Below are 19,619 nucleotides of genomic sequence, written 5' to 3' on the forward strand. Positions count from 1 at the left end.
GCTACTGACTACTGGGTAATTTTCTCTTAGCTCTCTTTTCTTAGGAAAATAGAAAGACAGGATGGCTGATGAAAAGGGGTCAATATCTAGGGAGATAAACAAACAATAATAGTAACAGACAGCTGACATGGTGAACACAACCCTATACAAATGTAAAAGCAAGCAACACATATCACAGGCAATCCATCAGTTATGACGAAGGTTCCAGTTGATCCGGAAAAACCTACTCGTGAAATTAATGTGTAAGTGACCGACCAATCCACAGACACGTGTACCCTTAACGTAGTTATCAGGGAGATTGTGTGACACAGCTGAGTGGAGTGGAGCCACGTGTGCTCAACGACACAACGCATTGCCAGGAAATGAACTCACAACCCTGCGATCATGATCCGGATATCCTAACCACTTGGCCTCCAACCTTCACGAACATAACGCATGATATCAACGAAGCAAGGTTGTTGTGAAAGGAGCATGTCTGCTCCTCCATCTCCACACACAAACCACTGGACAGGCAAAGGCAGGATGTAGAGTGTGTAATGTTTGTAAATGGATGTAGAAAAATAAGAAGGAATAAAACACTTACAGAAGTCAGTGAACACAGCAGAGGTTCCTACATTGGAAATAAAGGGTTGGTCTTTAATTCTTTAGTATTTAAACCAATCGGATCGGACTCAAATATATTCTACCTGTTAATTCTCAAAATGGCCAGATTTCGCCCCTTAAACCTATTCTACAAAGTCATTCTAAGAATTAACAATCACATCGCTATGAGACAATGGCCTGACTGTTGGTTACGGTAAGAGAGGTCAATTTTGCCTTTCTGTATACTGACCTTTTCCACTACCCCCCCCCCCACACTTAGATCAGGCTATTTTCATAATTTATAGATGCAGCAGATGTCACTGCACAGTTAAGAAACTTGCTTCCAAACCCCATGGTCCTGTGTTCAGTCCCACAGCGTGACACCTTGAGCCATTGACTTCTACTATAGCCCATAGCAGACCAAGGCTTTGTGAATGGATTTAGTTCACAAGACCTGAAAGACCATTGAGGATATATATATATATATATACATACAGACACAAAATAGTTCAGAGGTGATCTAAATAATTAGGTATGCCAGGTAAGTGCTGTAACAGATTACTAGGGATCCATGGTTGTAGCCGAGACGGTAGTTATGGAGCCATTGCAGATTTCTAATACGGTGGATATATAATTGTTAAAGAGGACATCCTTTGGAAATGGATGAGATAGTTTATATGACAGAGACACTTATTTTACAAATATCACATAAAGTCAAGACAAATACACACACATGTGATAGGCTTCTTTCAATTTCTATCTATCACATAATATATAGATTTTTATAAAAGGAGATTTTCAGATGCGGAGAGAAAGTGGCTGAATTCCTTTCGAGTGTTGGGCCTCACAGAGGCAACGACTGAGACCTTTGGCATTGTGTCATGCTTAAGAAGACCCATCAAGCTGAGCAAAATTGCAATCGTGGCAGGTACTGGTGTCGGGCAAATTGGCATCCATGTCAGTGGCATGTAAAAGCATCCATTACACTTTCAGAGTGTTTAGCATTAGGAAGGGCAGCATCCAGCCATAGAAAACCCATGCCAAATCAGACTGGAGCCTGGTGCAGCTCTCCAGCCCTGGTCAAACCATCTAACCCATGCCAACATGGACAACAAACGGTAAATGATGATGATGATGTCATCCACTCACAAGGCTTTGGTCATCCTGGGGCTATAGTAGAAGACACTCGCCCAAGGTGTCACGCAGTGAGACTGAACCCAGAACCATGTGGTTGGGAAGCAAGCTTCTTACCACACAGCCACACCCAAGAATATAGAGAATGTTTATGAAAACATGAAATAATTCAAGGAAGAGGAGAGGTTTTATAAAAGGATATTCTTGTTTGGTGAAATTAAGTGGGGACACAGGCTCTGGAGGTCCACATATACTGTACATAAAAATGCTGCAATAACCTGAGGAAATAGAAAATGTGTATAAAAACAAGAAATGAACAATTTACAGTGATGATATCGAATACAATAGTGTGTGATATCTTTTTTATTATAACTATAAAACGAACCATATAAACAGGGTTCATAAAACTAATATATTCAGAGTTTATATAAAATAAGTTGATAATTTTTTTTTTTTAATTTTAACAGGACATCATGAGAGAATAGATATCAGTTGTAAATATATATATGTATGTGTGTGTGTGTATGTGTGTATATGTGCATGCATGGATGGATGCACACATGTGCACACATAGACACTAACTGACAAGCTGGGAACTAAATATTGTTCTGAGAGAAGATATGCAATGATAGGGAAAAAGTTCAGTTCAAAATGAATGTTTGTAGAGCTGGGGAGTGACAGGGATGGGGGGAAAGGGGGGAAGAAAAGAAAACAAACAAAAAAATTAGGGAACAGCAGAGAGCACGAATTGGCAACATTGGAGAATCCCCATTTTACTTTATACATGACTAATTATCAGATAAGACAATCCACACACCACGATGTTTGCAGTGCAATCACAAGGAAGTTCCACGACCACCACTCCCCACCTTTTTAATTATTTGGGGGAGTGGGGGAGGGGGTTAATGAATATTCCACTTTGCTCAGATGTCGTAATCTATCTTCAGGCATCACTTACTTGTATGCGCCAGAAACATGCACAGCAAGCGCACATCTGAGATCATCTTGGCTGCTGAGAGAACCAAAGATGCAAGCGACAACAGGTGGTGGTTGCCTTAACGAGGCTCCTTAGGTCAAAACCCTTTCAGCCTTCGTGTTTTGTTGATGCCAGGGGGGTGAGATGACTAGCAAATTTAACCTAAATTCTAAGGCACCAAATCTGATATCGGAAAGTATTCAACCCAGTATTATTATTATTATTATCCATCTATCATCATTCACTCTCTCATCCACACACACATGCATGATCCAATGACAGAGCCTCTTGTGTTGCTCAACCTGCAAGAAATAACTCATAAATCTCCCTCAGATCACAAACTTAGAAAGAACACACCGAATAATGTAGTCGCAGATACACTACGCTTGGAAATTAAAAAAATGGAAACTAAAGACAAGATGGTCACAGCTTTAATCATAGGTCTACTCGATCAGGACTGACCTAGGGCTAAACAATACATATGTAGCTACTGTCTAAGGGATAGACATCAAAACAAGGTAGAGATGAAAGAAGGACAAGTAACATAATGAATGGAGAGATATTCTGGGATGAACGATTGTCTTACATACACAGAATTCTATTGTGTGTAGAAGACCAGGCATTCTATGTAGATAAGACAGGAATTACCAAGGAATAGGGAGAGAAAATATAAAAAAATAAAAGAAATAGTTTTAATATCACAATTTTTTTTTTTTCTTTTTTGCATCCTTTTATGATTGAAATCGGAATCTTAGGAGAATAAATATTAATCTGACAAATGTGGTGTGTATGTGTGTGTGTGTATGAGAACTTTATACAAGAGTTGTTTGTTTTATTCTGCTGATCCAGATCAAAGCAAGAGATGCCAGGGAGATTAGATTCCCATGGTTGTTGGTACAGACATTGAGGACTAAAAAAAAAAAAATGAGAGAGAGAGAGAGAGAGAGAGAGAGAGAGAGAGAATAGCATTTCTATTAAAAAATATTTTTTACATAGGCATAAAACATCCAGGTGAAGGATAACTGGATTTTGTGACATTCATGCCTTTCCGAAAGGCATTAAACAAAGTGAGGTCGTTCCAGTCAGGAATTGGAACTGGATCATGGACTCAGTTTTGCAGAGAATGGTTCGCCACACTATGGCACTCACAATGATTAAATAAAAAATATAAATTAAAAATAAATATGATTTTTATTTTTGGTTTTTTTCTTTAAATATTACATCCAAAGATACTCCACGGAAACTTCCAAAGTTTCCGTGGCACCATTGTTTCTAGAGAGAAAGACACTTTATATGATTGTCAAAATACCGTCTGCTATGTCCAAAACTTTTAGTCACTTTGGTTGAGTCGACAAATGGCAGACGAAGTAAACGTAAGAACCGTGTAGCTTTGTGTGACTATTCGGAGGGGTGGGTGGGAGAGATAGAGAGAGAGGAACCCCCCACTGTTGATGAGGTGGGGGAATAAAGACAACAGATATCAGTTAGGCATCAATGTAAGGGACGAGGGGGGAGGGAGGAATGGGTGGAATATTTGGTTTCAATGTCTTGTGTTATTCACTGAAAATTAACACAAAGGAAAAAAACGAGACAACAACATCGAATGTTAGCAGTCTCGATATATACTCTATGGATTGTAACAGGTCATCTTGTTACAGTGTAACATCATTATATGCTGTCACACTACATCTATATTCTGAATGTAACTACAACTTTAATATAGCATTCTTAAATTTCAACCATTATGGGTCTAGCAAATCTAGATCACTTTTACTCCCTTAAAATCTCTGTTACACTTAACTAAGAATATTCTAGTATATATCTATATATATAATCTAATATAAAGTCTCTTCAAAGCTGTATCATTACTTTACGTCTATATAAAGGTTAATCTGTGCAACTATGAATCACTACTCACTCAACAATGATATTTTCAAAACTGAAAATTGATAATTTAAGGATTTTGTATGGAATGGAATTCAACGTAATTTTTCTTATGAATGGTTAGTTTCAAATTACTAACCACTCAATTTAGTTTCCCACACACACAAACTACTAGTTCGCCTTCTTAAAAGTACTACTTTGCCACAGAAAGTAGCAAATTCATTATCTAAGTAATAAGTGAAACAGCAACTTGCATATAAAAAGAAACTTTCTGCAACGTATGTTTTGATTTCCCTCACGTTTTCTTATGAGGAAGAATATTTTCAGTACCACAGACACTCTAGTGAAATACCACCCCAAAGGAAATATAAGAAAGTGGTTCTTGTAACTTACCCTTTCTGAGCAACAAAAAATATATTCGAGAATACCTAGAATCATCTACAAAGGAATAACGAAGAAATGTATGGAGATATTTATAAGGAAACGAATGCAACACCTTGAAGACATATTTTACTATCAGGTGAAAGCTCAGGTATTCTCTGGAGATGATCACTCATTGCTAATGTCAAATCATATACATATATATATATACATACATATAATCATCATCGTTTAACGTCCGCTTTCCATGCTAGCATGGGTTGGACATATGACTGAGGGCTGGCGAACCAGATGGCTGCACCTGGCTTCAATCTTGATCTGGCAGAGTTTCTACAGCTGGATGCCCTTCCTAACGCCAACCACTCTGAGAGTGTAGTGTGTGTGTATATATATATATATATATATACATATATATATATGTATGTATATATACACATATATATATATATATATGTATATATACACATATATATATATACATACATATATATATATGTATACATACATACATATATATATATACATACATATATATATATATATACATACATACATATATATATATACATACATACATATAATATATACATACATACATACATATATACATACATACATATATACATACATATATATATACATACATATATATATATATATATATATATTTGTAGAAGTGTTTGGGTTTGCAATGGAAAGTTTTTCAGAGCCCTGACAATATACATAAACTGGGATGGGTGGAGATATTCAGAGCTGCCAACAACAAAAGTTTACTTCTAAGATCACTTGGTGGGAATAAAAGAAATTCTCTTTGTAAGTCACTACTGGATTGAAATTGAAGAAAATATATAACAACAAAATCAGCCATTATATACGGACATATAATATTGCTGTTAAGTACACTGGTTATTGTAGTATTGCTGATGTACTTATTAAATAAAATAGATATTTTGTTTTTTTTCAGTAACACACCAAAAAGACTACATATTGCTTTCAAGATGATATATTTTTAAAGATGTATTATGAACAAATCCTACGGAACAGATGAAAATAGTAAAATCGGGTGGTGGGGGGAAAACCATTCTGCATTCAGTCAGCGTAAAAAAACGAGCCTGTAGATGTCTTCATACACAGTGAATAACATGTACAGAGACATGTGTACTGACGCAGGGTCTGGCCAGGCAATGGATATTTTCTTTAATTAAAATCTAAGGCAACAATTAAGTTTTAACACTTTTGTAGACTGGCAGCACCAAACATCTTTGGAGATACTAAGCTGGTACTGACTGTTAAGACTTTCTCCTTCCTTTCACCAACGCCTATTTTTTCACCCATTCACGCACGCACGCATGCACACGCACACTCGGACACCACATCTTTTAACTGCTAAATCACATTTTGTTGACATTACAAAGATCCCAAGAAATATTACATAATCTATAGATTGACAGAAGTAAAAAATATATTTCTGAACTTGTTTGACAAATTTCAGGCAGTGTCAGGATTGGTTGGACGATAAGGTATAAAGTGGGAACGTCTCTCCAGAAGAAGCTACTAAACTGACTGGATAGGGCGAAGCCCCTGTGGTGGCACAAGTAGAAATACTTTCCATTGGGGTCAACTCTATGCCTGATTCACATTTACTGGGTGTCATATAAGTTCTTGTAACCTTACTTGAAATGTGCCCTTGAGATGATCGTCTATGGGGTTCCGAGTTGGAACTGTCGTCCGTGTAACCTTTGCCACTCTGATTGATATTGGGTTTGCATTGTTTGATGTCCTCTTGCGAGAGATTGTAGTCTGTGACATCATCGTCTAAGATCTCAATTGGTTCAGTCTTGATGCCGCATTCAGAAGGAATGCCACTGACCGAACTGCTACCTTGTAGTGACATGGAAGAGGCTTGGGAAGTGGAAGGAAACTGATTTTGGTGAGAAGTTAAATAATTATGCTGCTCGTTAAGAGACTGAAGCCTCTCGTCGAGCAGCGAATTATGAACATCTTCCAGGTGAGAATGCGACAATCCAACGTTCTGTTCTTGGTTGTCAAAAGTTACATCAGCAGGATTGGAATCGTCGCTCAATGTCAACACCACTGTTTGACGATTGCTCTGTGACTTGGGAAGAGAATCTCGGTGACGGGGCGTCAACGTTGACGGGGAGCTGGTCATTTGCTTGTGTTCGTTTAGACTGGCAGCAAACTCTCGGCAGTGTTTCTGAATTTTATCGACTTTTAAGAGATTAGATATTCGTTCGACATCCTTGTACAGATGTTCGTTAAGGTTAAGGACACCGTCGTAGAGAAAGCTGACAAAGATTTTCAGTCCGTCTTCGCTAATCCCTGGTGGAAGATTCACTTCCAAGTCAGCACCATCGGTAATATTTTTTTCCATCAAGTGAGGACTGGCAGCAAACAAAACCAAACGATGTAACTGGAAAAGAAATCAACAACACTCCGTAAGAAATACTGTAAGTAATTAGGCATCCAGATCTACAGCAGTGGGTCCCAACTGGGGACCCATGGAAGATTTTGTTGATAAAATTTATGTGCAATAAACAAAATATGTTGATGTTTTAAAAAATACAATTTCTAATAATAATAATCATCATTTAACATCCGCTTTCCATGCTGACATGGGTTGGACAGTTTGACTGAGGACTGGCAAGCCAGAAGGCTGCACCAGGCTCCAATCTGATCTGGCAAGGTTTCTACAGCTGGATACCCTTCCTAATGCCAGGGTACTTTTTACATGCCACATTTGAATGATGCTTTTTACATGCCACTGGCACCAACCATGTTCACATGGTGCATTTTATGTGCCACCAACATGGGAACCAGGCCAGACAGACTTGCATCAACCACTCTCGAATGCTGCTATTTACATGCCACTGGCATGAGAGCTTGTCATATTTAATTATAAAAATACAGTAAGATTTTTTTTTTATGTACATCGAATACGTATGGGGGGGGTCCAGTTGAGTAAAATACAAATCAGAGGGGTCGATAAGTGAAAAATGGTTGGGAACCACTGTTCTATAGCATTTGAAATATAATAGTAAAGCAAAGCAGAGACCCCTGAAATAATGAGTATGACCATATGGACATGGTTTCCAAGACATTTTTTTTTTTACAAACAATAACAAAATTAAATTTCAGATAATCTTTAAAAGCAGAAAAATAATCAAATAAATAAAAATATTCTTACAGTCACATTTTTGTTTCCACTACAAATTTTAGCATCACATAAACGCCGCTTCCTCCATAAACTTGCCAACGATTTCATCATCCCATCTGCATGTTCTGGATCGACATAGGTTTTCTTGAAGACGGTTGCAGGGCGGGAAGAAGCGGAAAAGCTGTTAAATACAAATGAGAGATTAACATGAATATCATTGTCTATGTTTTCATCAACTCACACACACAGATCTATATGTTAGTCACTGATTGTCCGTTTGTCTGTCCTTGTTTGTCCCCTCTGTGTTTAACCCCTTGTGGGTAGTAAAGAAATATATATGTTAGTCACTGATTTTACCTGTACTGCAATGAATGCATACTTAATGAACTTGGCAATTTTGCTGCAAGTGGAACACTCAAAGATTTGGAAGAGCAATACTTTGCATGGAATTCTGTTTTAAATTGAGAAAAAATTTTTATGGAGAATTTCCTAAAGCTGAAACGAGTCTACAGCAAGAATTGTTTGAAGCAGACACACTGTCACGCATGATGCCAGCGTTTAAAGTTGGGGAAAGCATGGACTAAAGATGACCTCAAATCTGGACAATCTTCTACAACAGACAACAATCACACTGAGAAAGTGTGAGCTGTGAAAAGTGTCACCTAACGATCCATGAAGTTGCCGAAGAAATAAGCAGCTGCAAAAATTCCAAGTTATGTGATTTTAAAAGAAAAAACAAAAAAGATGCATCTGTGTCATGTCCCCTGCCAGAGGAAGCAAAAGGAGAATTGAATCAGAAAGAACTAAGAGCTGTTTGGTCCTTCCAATGTTGATGCAAGCTTTCACAAAAGCGTCATCACAAGAGAGCCTGTGGTTACAATGTCAAACTAACAAGACAGGTGATACGGTGGGGGTTGGATCATCACCACAGCCAAAAAACATCATGTTGAGCTCACTCTAATATGAAAGTGGTCATGATAAGGTTTTCATGGGAAATACTGTGATAGGGATCACTTATACACCACGGGGAAGTGGGGAACTGGTCCTGTGAGTCCTTGGACTGGAGACATGTCCATAGGGTTGAAGATTGCTCCATCCACACAATATGGTAATGCTAGGAGACATAATAATAATAATCCTTTCTACTGTAGGCCTGAAATTTGTGGGGAGGGAGGAGCTAGTCAATTATACAGACCCTAGTGAATAACTGGTACTTAGTTCATTGACTCCAAAAGGATGAAACACAAAGTCAACCTTGGTGGAATTTGAACTTAGAACATGACGAAATGCCGCTAAGCATTTTGCCCAGTGTCCTAACAGTTCTGCCAGTATGCTGCCTTAATAATAATAATAATAATAATAATAGTAATAATAATGTTCTTACCTTACAGACAAATCTTTTTCCTGATTTATTCTTATCTTGGAATTTTGGATTGTGTGCACTGGTTCTGGTTCATAAGTCTCAACTTCAGGCTGACCAATAATAGCGCCAGTGGCTGCTGCTACAGCGGACTGAACCTCCATTGCCTCCTGTAAATTAAACAAACAATCCAGTGAGAATACAGAAGAAAATCCACAAAAATAACATTGCTAAGGTCACCATCATCCCCACGGTCATTTCCATATATTGTTGATTAGGGGTGGGCTAAGTTTGCTGTACAGCAGGACTTGATCCTTTGTTATTTTATCCAACCGATTCCATGTCAAAACTTCACATCTTGCCCGTTCAAGAAGTTGTAGATGGCTCTGCGGTTTAAAAGCTTGCTCTAAAAACATGTGGTTTCGGGTTCAGTTCCACTGCACAGCACCTTGAACATGTGTCGTTTATTATAGCTGTAGAATGACCAATGCCTTGTGCGTTGATTTGGTCAAGGGAAACTGTGTGGAAACCCATTGTGTATATACAGGTGTGTGGTGGGGTGAGAGTGTGTTTGCCACCCTCACTGCATGACAACTGGTGTTGGTTTGTTTACATCCCTTGAACTTAGCAGTTTGGTAAAAGAGACGAACAAAAGTAAAAGACAAACGAACTATTTTGCTATCCATCAACAGCATATGTGCTGCCACCTCTCCATCAGCCGATCCCATCATACCAAATCAGTCTTTTATGCCACAACAGATTTCCAGGCTGATCTCCTACAGTTAAAGCTCCATAACGATTACATAAGCTTGATGAAGTAAACAGTCAAACCATTACAACTGCAAGGAATCTACAAACAGCTCCACATTTCTAGCAACAATCCAAAACGGCTCAAATTCCAACCAAGATATAAATAAACAAAAATATGAAAGTCACAAACCTTAATACCTCAACCACCACTAATGGGAACACTAATAGAAATTTCTAACATAGGCGCACATGTGGTTTCAGGTTCAGTCCCACACTGCAGCACCTTGGGCCCATGTCTTTTACTATAGCCCTAGGCCAACCAAAGCCATCTGAGTAGATCTGGAAGACAGAAACTGTAAGATGTGTGTTGTGCATCAGTGTGTGTGTGACTTTGTGTCTCCTTGTTTTGACATCATATGTGAGTTGTAAACGAATGTCACTGTTATACAAGCAGTGTCATTCATTCCGAATATTCTGCAAGAACATGACTGGCTGCTTAGAAACAGTTGGGGGTTGGCAGCAGTTGAAAATCTGCCTCAATAAACTCTGTCCAACCCATGCCAGCATAGAATAGCGAATGTTATGATGAACATAAATACAAACCCATCATCAAAAGGGAGGCAGGGTATAGTGAAGGTGAACGACAAAACTCCCAAAAAGATATATGTGAATATGGAGAAAGCAAGAGGAAATGTCACAGTGCTCCTACATAATTCTGTCAACGATATATTAAATAGGGCAATTATCCAACCAATTACAGAAAAATGTAATTAAAAAGTTCGACAAGCAGACAAGGTACAATCATGCTCTGTGATGGAGCAAATAGATTCGTGCACCTCCACTTTAAGGGAATATGGTGAAGACAATTTGATCCACTGTGAGGGGTCATCTGCAGCAGTTGAATACCAATAAAAAACATTCTGCGTCAGTTGATCTGTTTAAAACAGGCAGATTCCAAGGCATCGTTCTAACGAGAGTTATCTTCCCTTGCACATAATTTATTTGGAAAATGGTAAATACCACTGAAATTTCTATTAAGACATCTTACCTTTTGGATCACTAAAAATCTTTTCGTGGGACCTAGTTTGAGAAGCCCTTCAGCCACCAATTGATTAACAATAAAACGTACTTTTGGCTTCCACTTTGAGAACAGACAAATGTGCTGCTTTGATTCACGGATGTCAACTTATGGTGCAAGCATGGTGTTTTATATGTAAACTGAGATATTATCTGCCTTATCCACATTGAGTCATGTTTTGCTGCTTTTATTTGTTCACTAGTAACGCGGCTGATAACTTGAAGTAATTCCTAACCCTATCATCAGGTGTTAATCTACCTGAAAACTGGTGTTAGAGGATTTAACAGTTGTGGTTGTTGAGAATAAGTTCCTGACCATCAGAGAAAACAGTAGAAATAGTTACAAGTATCAGCAGAAACGATGATTATCTGACAGAATAGAGGAAAAGGGAATGCGTATGAGAGCTTAGTGATTTGACCATATAGGTCAATGGACTCTGCTGACCAAGTTAAAACTATGGCTGTTGTCTGAAGCACTGAGGAAACCAAACAAGAGCTTAGAGCTGGTTACATTACATGTTGTTCAGTGTATCAGAGTTTTATTGAGGCTGATTTTCTATGGTTGGATAGCCAGCCTGTCACCAACCTTCACTTCCTTCCAAGCTAGGTAATATTTACCCAAGGCCAGATACGTTTTCACAGAATTTTGGGTACAAGTGGCACTGCTTGTATGACAGTGACACTCATTTACAACTAACATGCTATATCAAGACAAGGAGACACTAGCACACACATATATATGTGATGGGCTTCTTTTAGCCTCTATCTACTGAATCCATTTACAAGGCATTGGTCAGTCTGTGTCTATAGCAGAAGACACTTGGTCAAGGTGCCTAACCGTGGGACTGAGCCCGAAACCACAGGACAGAGTTGAAGAACAGACAGATTGGATTTAAAAGTAGGGTGGCTGCTGTGTAAAACCGCAAGATAATACAGCAACCATATGCATTCATCTGACAGGTCTAAATCACTAGTAAAATGTGCACAGCACACTCCAGCCATAATGGAAGGTGTTGCAGATAGAATGCTAATGAGTAAGAAGTTCTGTGTTGGATGCACAGAAAGGCTTTCAGCAAATAAAAGTTTTGATGGGCTTCTTTACAGAGGGCTTGAGGCCAGCGGAGAGCAAGGGACGAGAGAGAAGTAAAAGAAGGGGCTTACAACTTCAAAAGATGTTGATTGACAGAAAGGCTTAAGGGACTGAATATCATAGACAAGAGGAAAAACTAGACAATGGTAGGGAGTTCCGGAGAGTGGCAGTTTGAGGAAAGAAGCTATTAGAAAAAGACTTATGACTAACAGGAAGCTCAAAACGAAACAAAGTCTCTGGGTAGAAGAGAAGCAGGTTCCACATTTAAAGGTCTTCAGAGGTGACTAGATCAGAAAGGTCATCACACCAATGACCAAGGAAATACTTAGACACAACAAAGATACTTTGGACAGTATTTGTGGTCATTGGCAATATTTCTGAGTGTTTTCTGAGTTAAAGATCTGACAAATGTTTACAAACCATTTTATAAAGTATATAAAAACTAAAGTCTAAACCTGAATCCAAGAAAACTTGGTTAATTTTTGAGCAAGTAAAATAGCTTGGAGACCTACAAACCACAGGATCTACGTAAATTTTCTGCTCTTTGTATTTTACAATAAATCTTTAAAACTAATAAACTCAGAATGGCCAAAAGTTTGTGTCACTGTAAAATTCCACACCTGAGAAACTTTGCCCATATGTAATACGCAGGTTACTAACAGAAATTCACCTATTAACAAATCATAGTATGTAATATTCTTTTCTGGCAGGAAAGAGAGATATTACTCTTAGTTCTAATATCACATTGAAATTTAGTTTGTGACATACAAAAGGTATGTAAAATTATGTACTACACATCACCATCAAATATTATAAATCACAACCCAAAATTTGAGGAAAGCCTTGAAAAGATAGAAGAGATGTTAATATTGGATCAACATACCCAGGTTTTAACTTTTTTGGATGGCCTCAATTGAATTGGCAAAGGGCCAGATTCTCTCTACTGTCACAGCAAGACTAAACACAAGCAGTATCCCTATTCATACAAAAAGATGGTCCTCTTTACTAAGTGCCAACAACACACTGAATCTCCTCTTCATAAATAATGTAGAATACATTAAAACAGCAATGAATAACCCCCTACAATCTTCTCTGATCAAAACCTAGAAGATGTGATCCTATAGTTCAGCATTTCAACAACAAGCAGTCCAATTAAAAGAGGTTGTATGCAAGATAATGAAAGGATGCAGATTGGAGCCTGGTGCAGCCATCTGGTTCGCCAGTCCTCAATCAAATCGTCCAACCCATGCTAGCATGGAAAGCAGACGTTAAACGATGATGACTGAAACATTTTGTCATTAATGCAAACAAAACTCATTAGATATTTCCCAAGGAGAAGAAGCAAGCTTCCTAAAAAATATTCCAAATTTTCATACAACAAAGATGAAAATAACCTCAAATTGTTTGACCGGATAAACTAGACAAACAAAAAGCCCTCTAACTGAAAATTAAATGAAATGCTTCCATTCAAAGGAAAAGAGTAAAAGAAACCAAAAATCTGATGAAGATTCACAAGAGACAGTTCTGGTGCATTACAAAATAAACCTTTGTTTCAAAGAAATGAACTACTCACAAGATACTCTGAAAAGGTAAATGAAATACAAAATGAACAATATTTTCACTATCCCACTCGAACACGTACAAATAAACAAGCCAGATAAATTCTTCAATAATACTGTATCTCTGTATAAAGAAGTGGTAATTTTAGCAATTACATTGCTAAAATGAGCCTGGACCTCACAACAAGCCATTGTGGTTTTTTGGACTGCTCCATCGCACTTTCCTTGAAGGTCCTATCCATAAGGGACGAAGCAGAAATGCTAAATATTAAGCATATCTCACTGTCTTTACATATCAGCAAGGAAATGTAAAGACTCACCAAAATTGAATTGATTCTATGTACCCTAATAAAAGTTATCTTTTTACACCTATTGTAGCATCATGATTCATCATCATCATCGTTTAACGTCCGCTTTCCATGCCAGCATGGATTGGACGATTTGACTGAGGGCTGGCGAACCAGATGGCCGCACCAGGCTTCAATCTTGATCTGGCAGAGTTTCTACAGCTGGATGCCCTTCCTAACGCCAACCACTCTGAGAGTGTAGTGGTTGCATTTACGTGCCACTGGCACAGGGCCCATAAGGCGATGCTGGTAACGATCACGCTCAAATGGTGTCTTTTATGTGCCACCGGCACGGAGGCCAGATAGCTGCTCTGGCAATGATCACGCTCGGATGGTGCTCTTAACACCCTACTAGCACGGGGCTCGAGTGCCAGTAAGGCAATGCTGGTAACGATCACACTCGAATGGTGCCTTTTAAGTGCCACTTGCACGGAAGCCGGTTGAAGATTTTCAACCAGATGTGAACCTCCATTCCAGCAATCCAGATATTCCAAGCAGCTCCAGAGGAACACCTGTGCGCTTTAGCAAGAAGTAGTTTACCATATGTTGTACAATGCTGCCTTTTGCATTTTTGTTATTTCTGTAATGTCCAGACACTCACCAGCATGTCACCTCTATTTAGTACTCCTATTCACTGTTTCATCATTATTATTCTGTTGCTCCACACCAGGCTCAGAGCTTTTGGGGAGTTCATCTGAGATACTCCAGGCTTCTGTATCAGTCGTCTTGGTTTGAGAGAGACAAGGGGAGGTGTGAGCAAGGGAATCATTGAAGATAAGATGCCAAGCCATCCTCAATGCAACTGAACAACAGACTGAAGCAAGCATGGCTGTGTGGTTAAGAAGCTTGCTTCCCAACCATGTGATCTTGGGTTCAATCCCAATGCGCAGCACCTTAGGTAACTGTCTTCCACTATAGCCCTGGGCTAACCAAAAGCCTTGTGAGTGGACGGAAATTGAAAGAAGCCCATCATATATCATCATAATTTAACATCCGTGTTCAATGCTGGCATGGATTGGATGGTTTGACAGCCCAAGAAAGGCAATGAGCTGGCAGAAACGTTAGCACGCCGGGCGAAATGTGTAGCTGTATTACGTCTGCTGATACGTTCTGTGTTCAAAATTCCGCCGAGGTCTTCTTTGCCTTTCATCCTTTCGGGGTCGATTAAATAAGTACCAGTTACGCACTGGGGTCGATATAATCGACTTAATCCGTTTGTCTGTCCTTGTGGGTAGTAAAGAAATAGGTTTGACAGCCCAAGAACTGCATCACCCCCCAGTGTTTGCTTGCTGTGGTTTCTCTGGCTGAATGCCCTTCCCAATGACAGTTTACAGTGTGCCCTGAGTGCTATTTTCATGCCAGCAGCACAAGTGAGGGTTGCCATGCAGCTTGCAAGACTATGAACCGACAGAATAAGAACTGAACCCCGCTTAGAAATAAAAAGTGGGATCGATTTGATGGCCTAAACCCTTCGAAGTAATGCTACAGCATGGCCACAGCCCGCTGACTGAAACAAGTAAAAGATCTCAGAAACATTTATGACAATAAAATAAAACAATTATCTTTTTTCGCATTTTTTTTTCGTTTTTTTTCTTCTCCAAAACCTATTTTAAAGAAGCGTGTTGTCACACACGTACAAGCTGTTTGCCTATGTTATCAAAAGTATTTTGCCAACTTAAACACTTCATTATCCTATCTTTAATATTTAACCCCATAAAATAATTTCATTTATCTTTCGGGTGTGTGTTGTTTTTCATTTTTTTTTTGTTACCAACACTAGCAACCGTTAAATTGTTGGCCCATCCCCACACGGCAATTCTTTCTTGATTTTGTTTAAATTTTATCTATCATCAAAATTATATATATATATATATATATATATATATATATACCTACTGAAACAAAGAAAATTAAATAGAAGCTGGTCAAGTTATAGCTAACATTCCCTTACTCGATCGTAAATATGATTGTACCAGCAGTTTCCTTCACCGTGTGTACATTTTTCTTTTTATATTAGGAGTTGATTCGACAAATATTAAAACAGCAGAGTACTGCAAAGAACCAAACACCGATGTTTTAATAATATAGATAAACCGAAAATTAATTCCAAAAAAATCAATTAATTCCACACGTAATCAATTAACAGAGGAGGATTCAACAGTATGCCAAACTGCACCAATCTATCCGCTAGGCTTAGCCAAGTAAATAAAACTACCTGCAGTATGGAGACAAATGATGTCTAAGCAGGACATGTAGCATTTCTGTTCTCATGTAGGATCCAAAATAACGAGAAGCATGAAAGAATTTAAAAAGAAAAAAAAAAAACCAACAGGGAAGTTGATGGATAAGATCCATCCTACCTCACACACACACACCATTCAGTGTTAATTATTGGAAACAGGCGACTCAATACAACAGTAGAGATTATATATATATATGTGTGTGTGTGTGTGTGTGTGTGTGTAATTTTGATTGAGTCAGTCCCTTCCTACTGAGTCTCGCCTGTGGGTGCACAGGATCTCGAGGAAAATCATAGCTTGCCTGAAGAGCCTGTGTCCCTGCAGAGTAACAAGAGACTGACTTGATCAGAATTAATATTTATATAATTCTACCCGCGGTACTTTCGCACCCGTACTCGTTATTTTCCCGTGTCTATGTCATCTAACCGTCCTCAATTAAATAAGTGTTGTGTGTCGGGGATGTCGCAGTGCGGTGCCAGGTTCTCGATGAATCGAGTCGACACAAACCCAGTTTTGCTTACAAAACAGAATTGTTTCCACCCCTTTAAAAACTGAAGCCTCAATAAACGACGATCGTTGTTTTGTATCCATTTGCACAAAATTTCAAACATTGCATAAAATGCTTTACAATAACTGAAACCAGCTTCATTCAAACCTCGCCAGAATCGACGAGTTTTCAACGCAACCCGACCAAAGATCGATAAAACAAGAAGGATCGATTCAATAGACATACTCCCTTTCCCTTATAAAATATAGATTTGTTTAATTAAATTTCTATCGTTAATAAACCAAGAGTTTCTGTCGGTTTAACATAAATTTGGGGGAAAAAAAGGAAGTTAAAAAACTCACCTAAGTTTGGATAGACAGAGCTAGATAGACATTTTGCTCTTGTTCTATGAAAATAACACCAGGAAATTGAATTTCTGAAGGGTTCTAAGGTCAGTGTTACTATATAAATCAATCATCTTAGAAGATCGATAATTGGAAATTTCTTTAGAAATCGTTAAACTACAGGATATATATTTGAAGAACTACCTCTTAACCAAGTCGCTTTTCTATGTCAACCTCTGTTGAAATGTAAACAAAAACAGTGAAGTATGATCACATACGGCAAGTAAACAGATCACCTTACATAAATACACACACACAGATCAACGATGGGGGCCTCAAAGAGAGTACTCGACCTACTAGAGATAGCAACCAAAGAAAACTGCCTTTAAAAAAGCTGGGGAACATATTAGAAGTATAATCCGAGATACGGAATGCCCCGAGAAGACGGAATGGTCATTGCTGGAGCACCTTTTATTATAGGTCTCCTTACTACTCAGGCACTAACATTGTGTGTGTGTGTGTGTGTGTGGATATATAGGTAAATTTTTCGATATATATATATATATATATATATATAACATAAAATAAGTTAGGGGTTATGGGTGCAACCCACTAAGGGATAGCATTTATCCAATATACTGTTTGGTAAAGTACCCAAATTCTTAATACAAAAATGTTTTAAATTGCAATGCAATTAACTTATTGTATTAAACGGGTGAAGGTAAAGCAATATTTTACCGTTAATTTATAATACAAATAAGAAAATGGAGAAACATACATATATCTATATATACATATACATATATATATATACATATACATATATATATATACACATATACATATATATATATACATATATATATATACATATACATATATATATATACATATACATATATATATACATATCACCATCTTACAGTTTGTTTTCTGGAACTATATAAACGAAAGGTGAATAAACCCATCAAAACGTTATCAATGCTGAGAGGCAGATTAAATATGGTATAAAATATCAACTGCAAATTATATTAAAACCAAAACACCACATTATACAAACATATTAAACGCTGCATCATATTTTATGCAACATATGTATTATTTAAATACAAAAGATACTTTTCCAATAAATTTGCAATTAAGAAATATTTTGGTTGCTAAAAGAAATAACATTTTGAAATTGTATTTATATTATAAACAAAGGTACTTGTGTGTGTATATATGTGGACAGGAATATATAAAAGGTGCAGAGATATAAACATAGGGAGATGGGTGAAGTGTGTGTGTGCCCCACCATGGGGACACTGACAGACAACAAATCCTGCCAGGATTTTAATATTGAGGACTGGGTGCTTTAAGCGGATGATTAGGAACACGAAAACACGCACTTACCTGTCGGTTCAGAGCAATTTCACTCAAATTAGGCAGGTGGGGGAAAGTATTGTCAGTATCGGTCTGTACCATTGACACACGCAGGCCAGACGGGTGTGGGCTGTAATTCATAGAACCCGCATTCGTATCGTGGGTCGCCTGCATTTCGTGGGACGACAGGGTGTTTAGGCCAGATATCGAACTGATACCGGGCAAAGCGAGCGACTGAGATGGGGTCGTCAAAGAGCTGCTGGTACCTTGTTGGGGGTCGAACTGAAATGCATCGAACACCTGAAAGAGGACGAACTTGGCTGTTGCACGGATGCAGTGGTTTGTGTAGACCCGGGAGAGTTTGGCCGTAAGCGCTATCCTTTTCATCATCGTGGACAAAGCTTCTTTTCCGAGTGGAGATGCATTATACCAGATGGAGTCCTGGAAGGATGTGGTCCGAGGATGCTGGAACAGAGCTAACTCGTGCGGGTTTCGCTTCCGCAGGTAGCGCTCGAACGTGGCCACTGGACACACGGCATTACCTGTAGCATACATCCTCGCACTGCGACTGGAGTCTGGGGACAACGGGGAGCTGTTCGATTCGATGCTACATCCGTTGGTGTACTGAGACAGCGATTTCCGTTTGTAGACGTATTTTCGACCATATTCATCGGTACCAAAGCCAAAATGGTGAGGGGTGAGATAGCGCTGGTTCTCCTGTCCCCGACGAAAGAAATAAAATGTAATTTCAAACCAGACCTTGTTGAGGAGGCCTTCTGGTGTGTTGGGGTTAAACACCTGACTGTGGGAATAGAGAGTAGCCATGTCAGCCTGGCTGATCGGCTCTTTGTGTTCGATCGACCCTTTGCCA

At 38.5% G+C, this 19,619-nt stretch overlaps 1 protein-coding gene and 1 long non-coding RNA gene across 3 annotated transcripts in view; both read right to left on the minus strand.

The window, feature by feature from the left end:
• Nucleotides 1–2,170: 2,170 nt before the first annotated feature.
• LOC118767784 lies at nucleotides 2,171–5,209 on the minus strand. Its single transcript, XR_005003699.1, has 2 exons — nucleotides 5,173–5,209; nucleotides 2,171–4,514 (listed from the first exon to the last, which is right to left on the minus strand). It is a non-coding gene; the product is annotated as an uncharacterized LOC118767784 (long non-coding RNA).
• A 394-nt stretch (nucleotides 5,210–5,603) lies between these two features.
• The window catches only part of LOC115223832, a 44,947-nt gene continuing 30,931 nt past the window's right edge, over nucleotides 5,604–19,619 (minus strand). Inside the window, exons 1-4 of one of the 2 annotated variants that reach the window (XM_029794509.2) lie at nucleotides 18,779–19,619; nucleotides 9,517–9,662; nucleotides 8,163–8,313; nucleotides 5,604–7,388 (exon numbers count right to left, since the gene is read on the minus strand). The exon at nucleotides 18,779–19,619 is cut by the window's right edge and continues 997 nt beyond it. In XM_029794509.2, coding sequence (XP_029650369.1) covers nucleotides 6,456–7,388; nucleotides 8,163–8,313; nucleotides 9,517–9,662; nucleotides 18,779–19,619 — 2,071 coding nt within the window. In that variant the 3' untranslated portion in view covers nucleotides 5,604–6,455. The remainder of the gene's footprint in view (nucleotides 7,389–8,162; nucleotides 8,314–9,516; nucleotides 9,663–18,778) is intronic. The other variant, XM_029794510.2, reaches the window with a different exon arrangement.

The sequence above is a fragment of the Octopus sinensis genome, linkage group LG24 (genome assembly GCF_006345805.1).
Source record: "Octopus sinensis linkage group LG24, ASM634580v1, whole genome shotgun sequence".
NCBI lineage: Eukaryota > Metazoa > Mollusca > Cephalopoda > Octopoda > Octopodidae > Octopus > Octopus sinensis.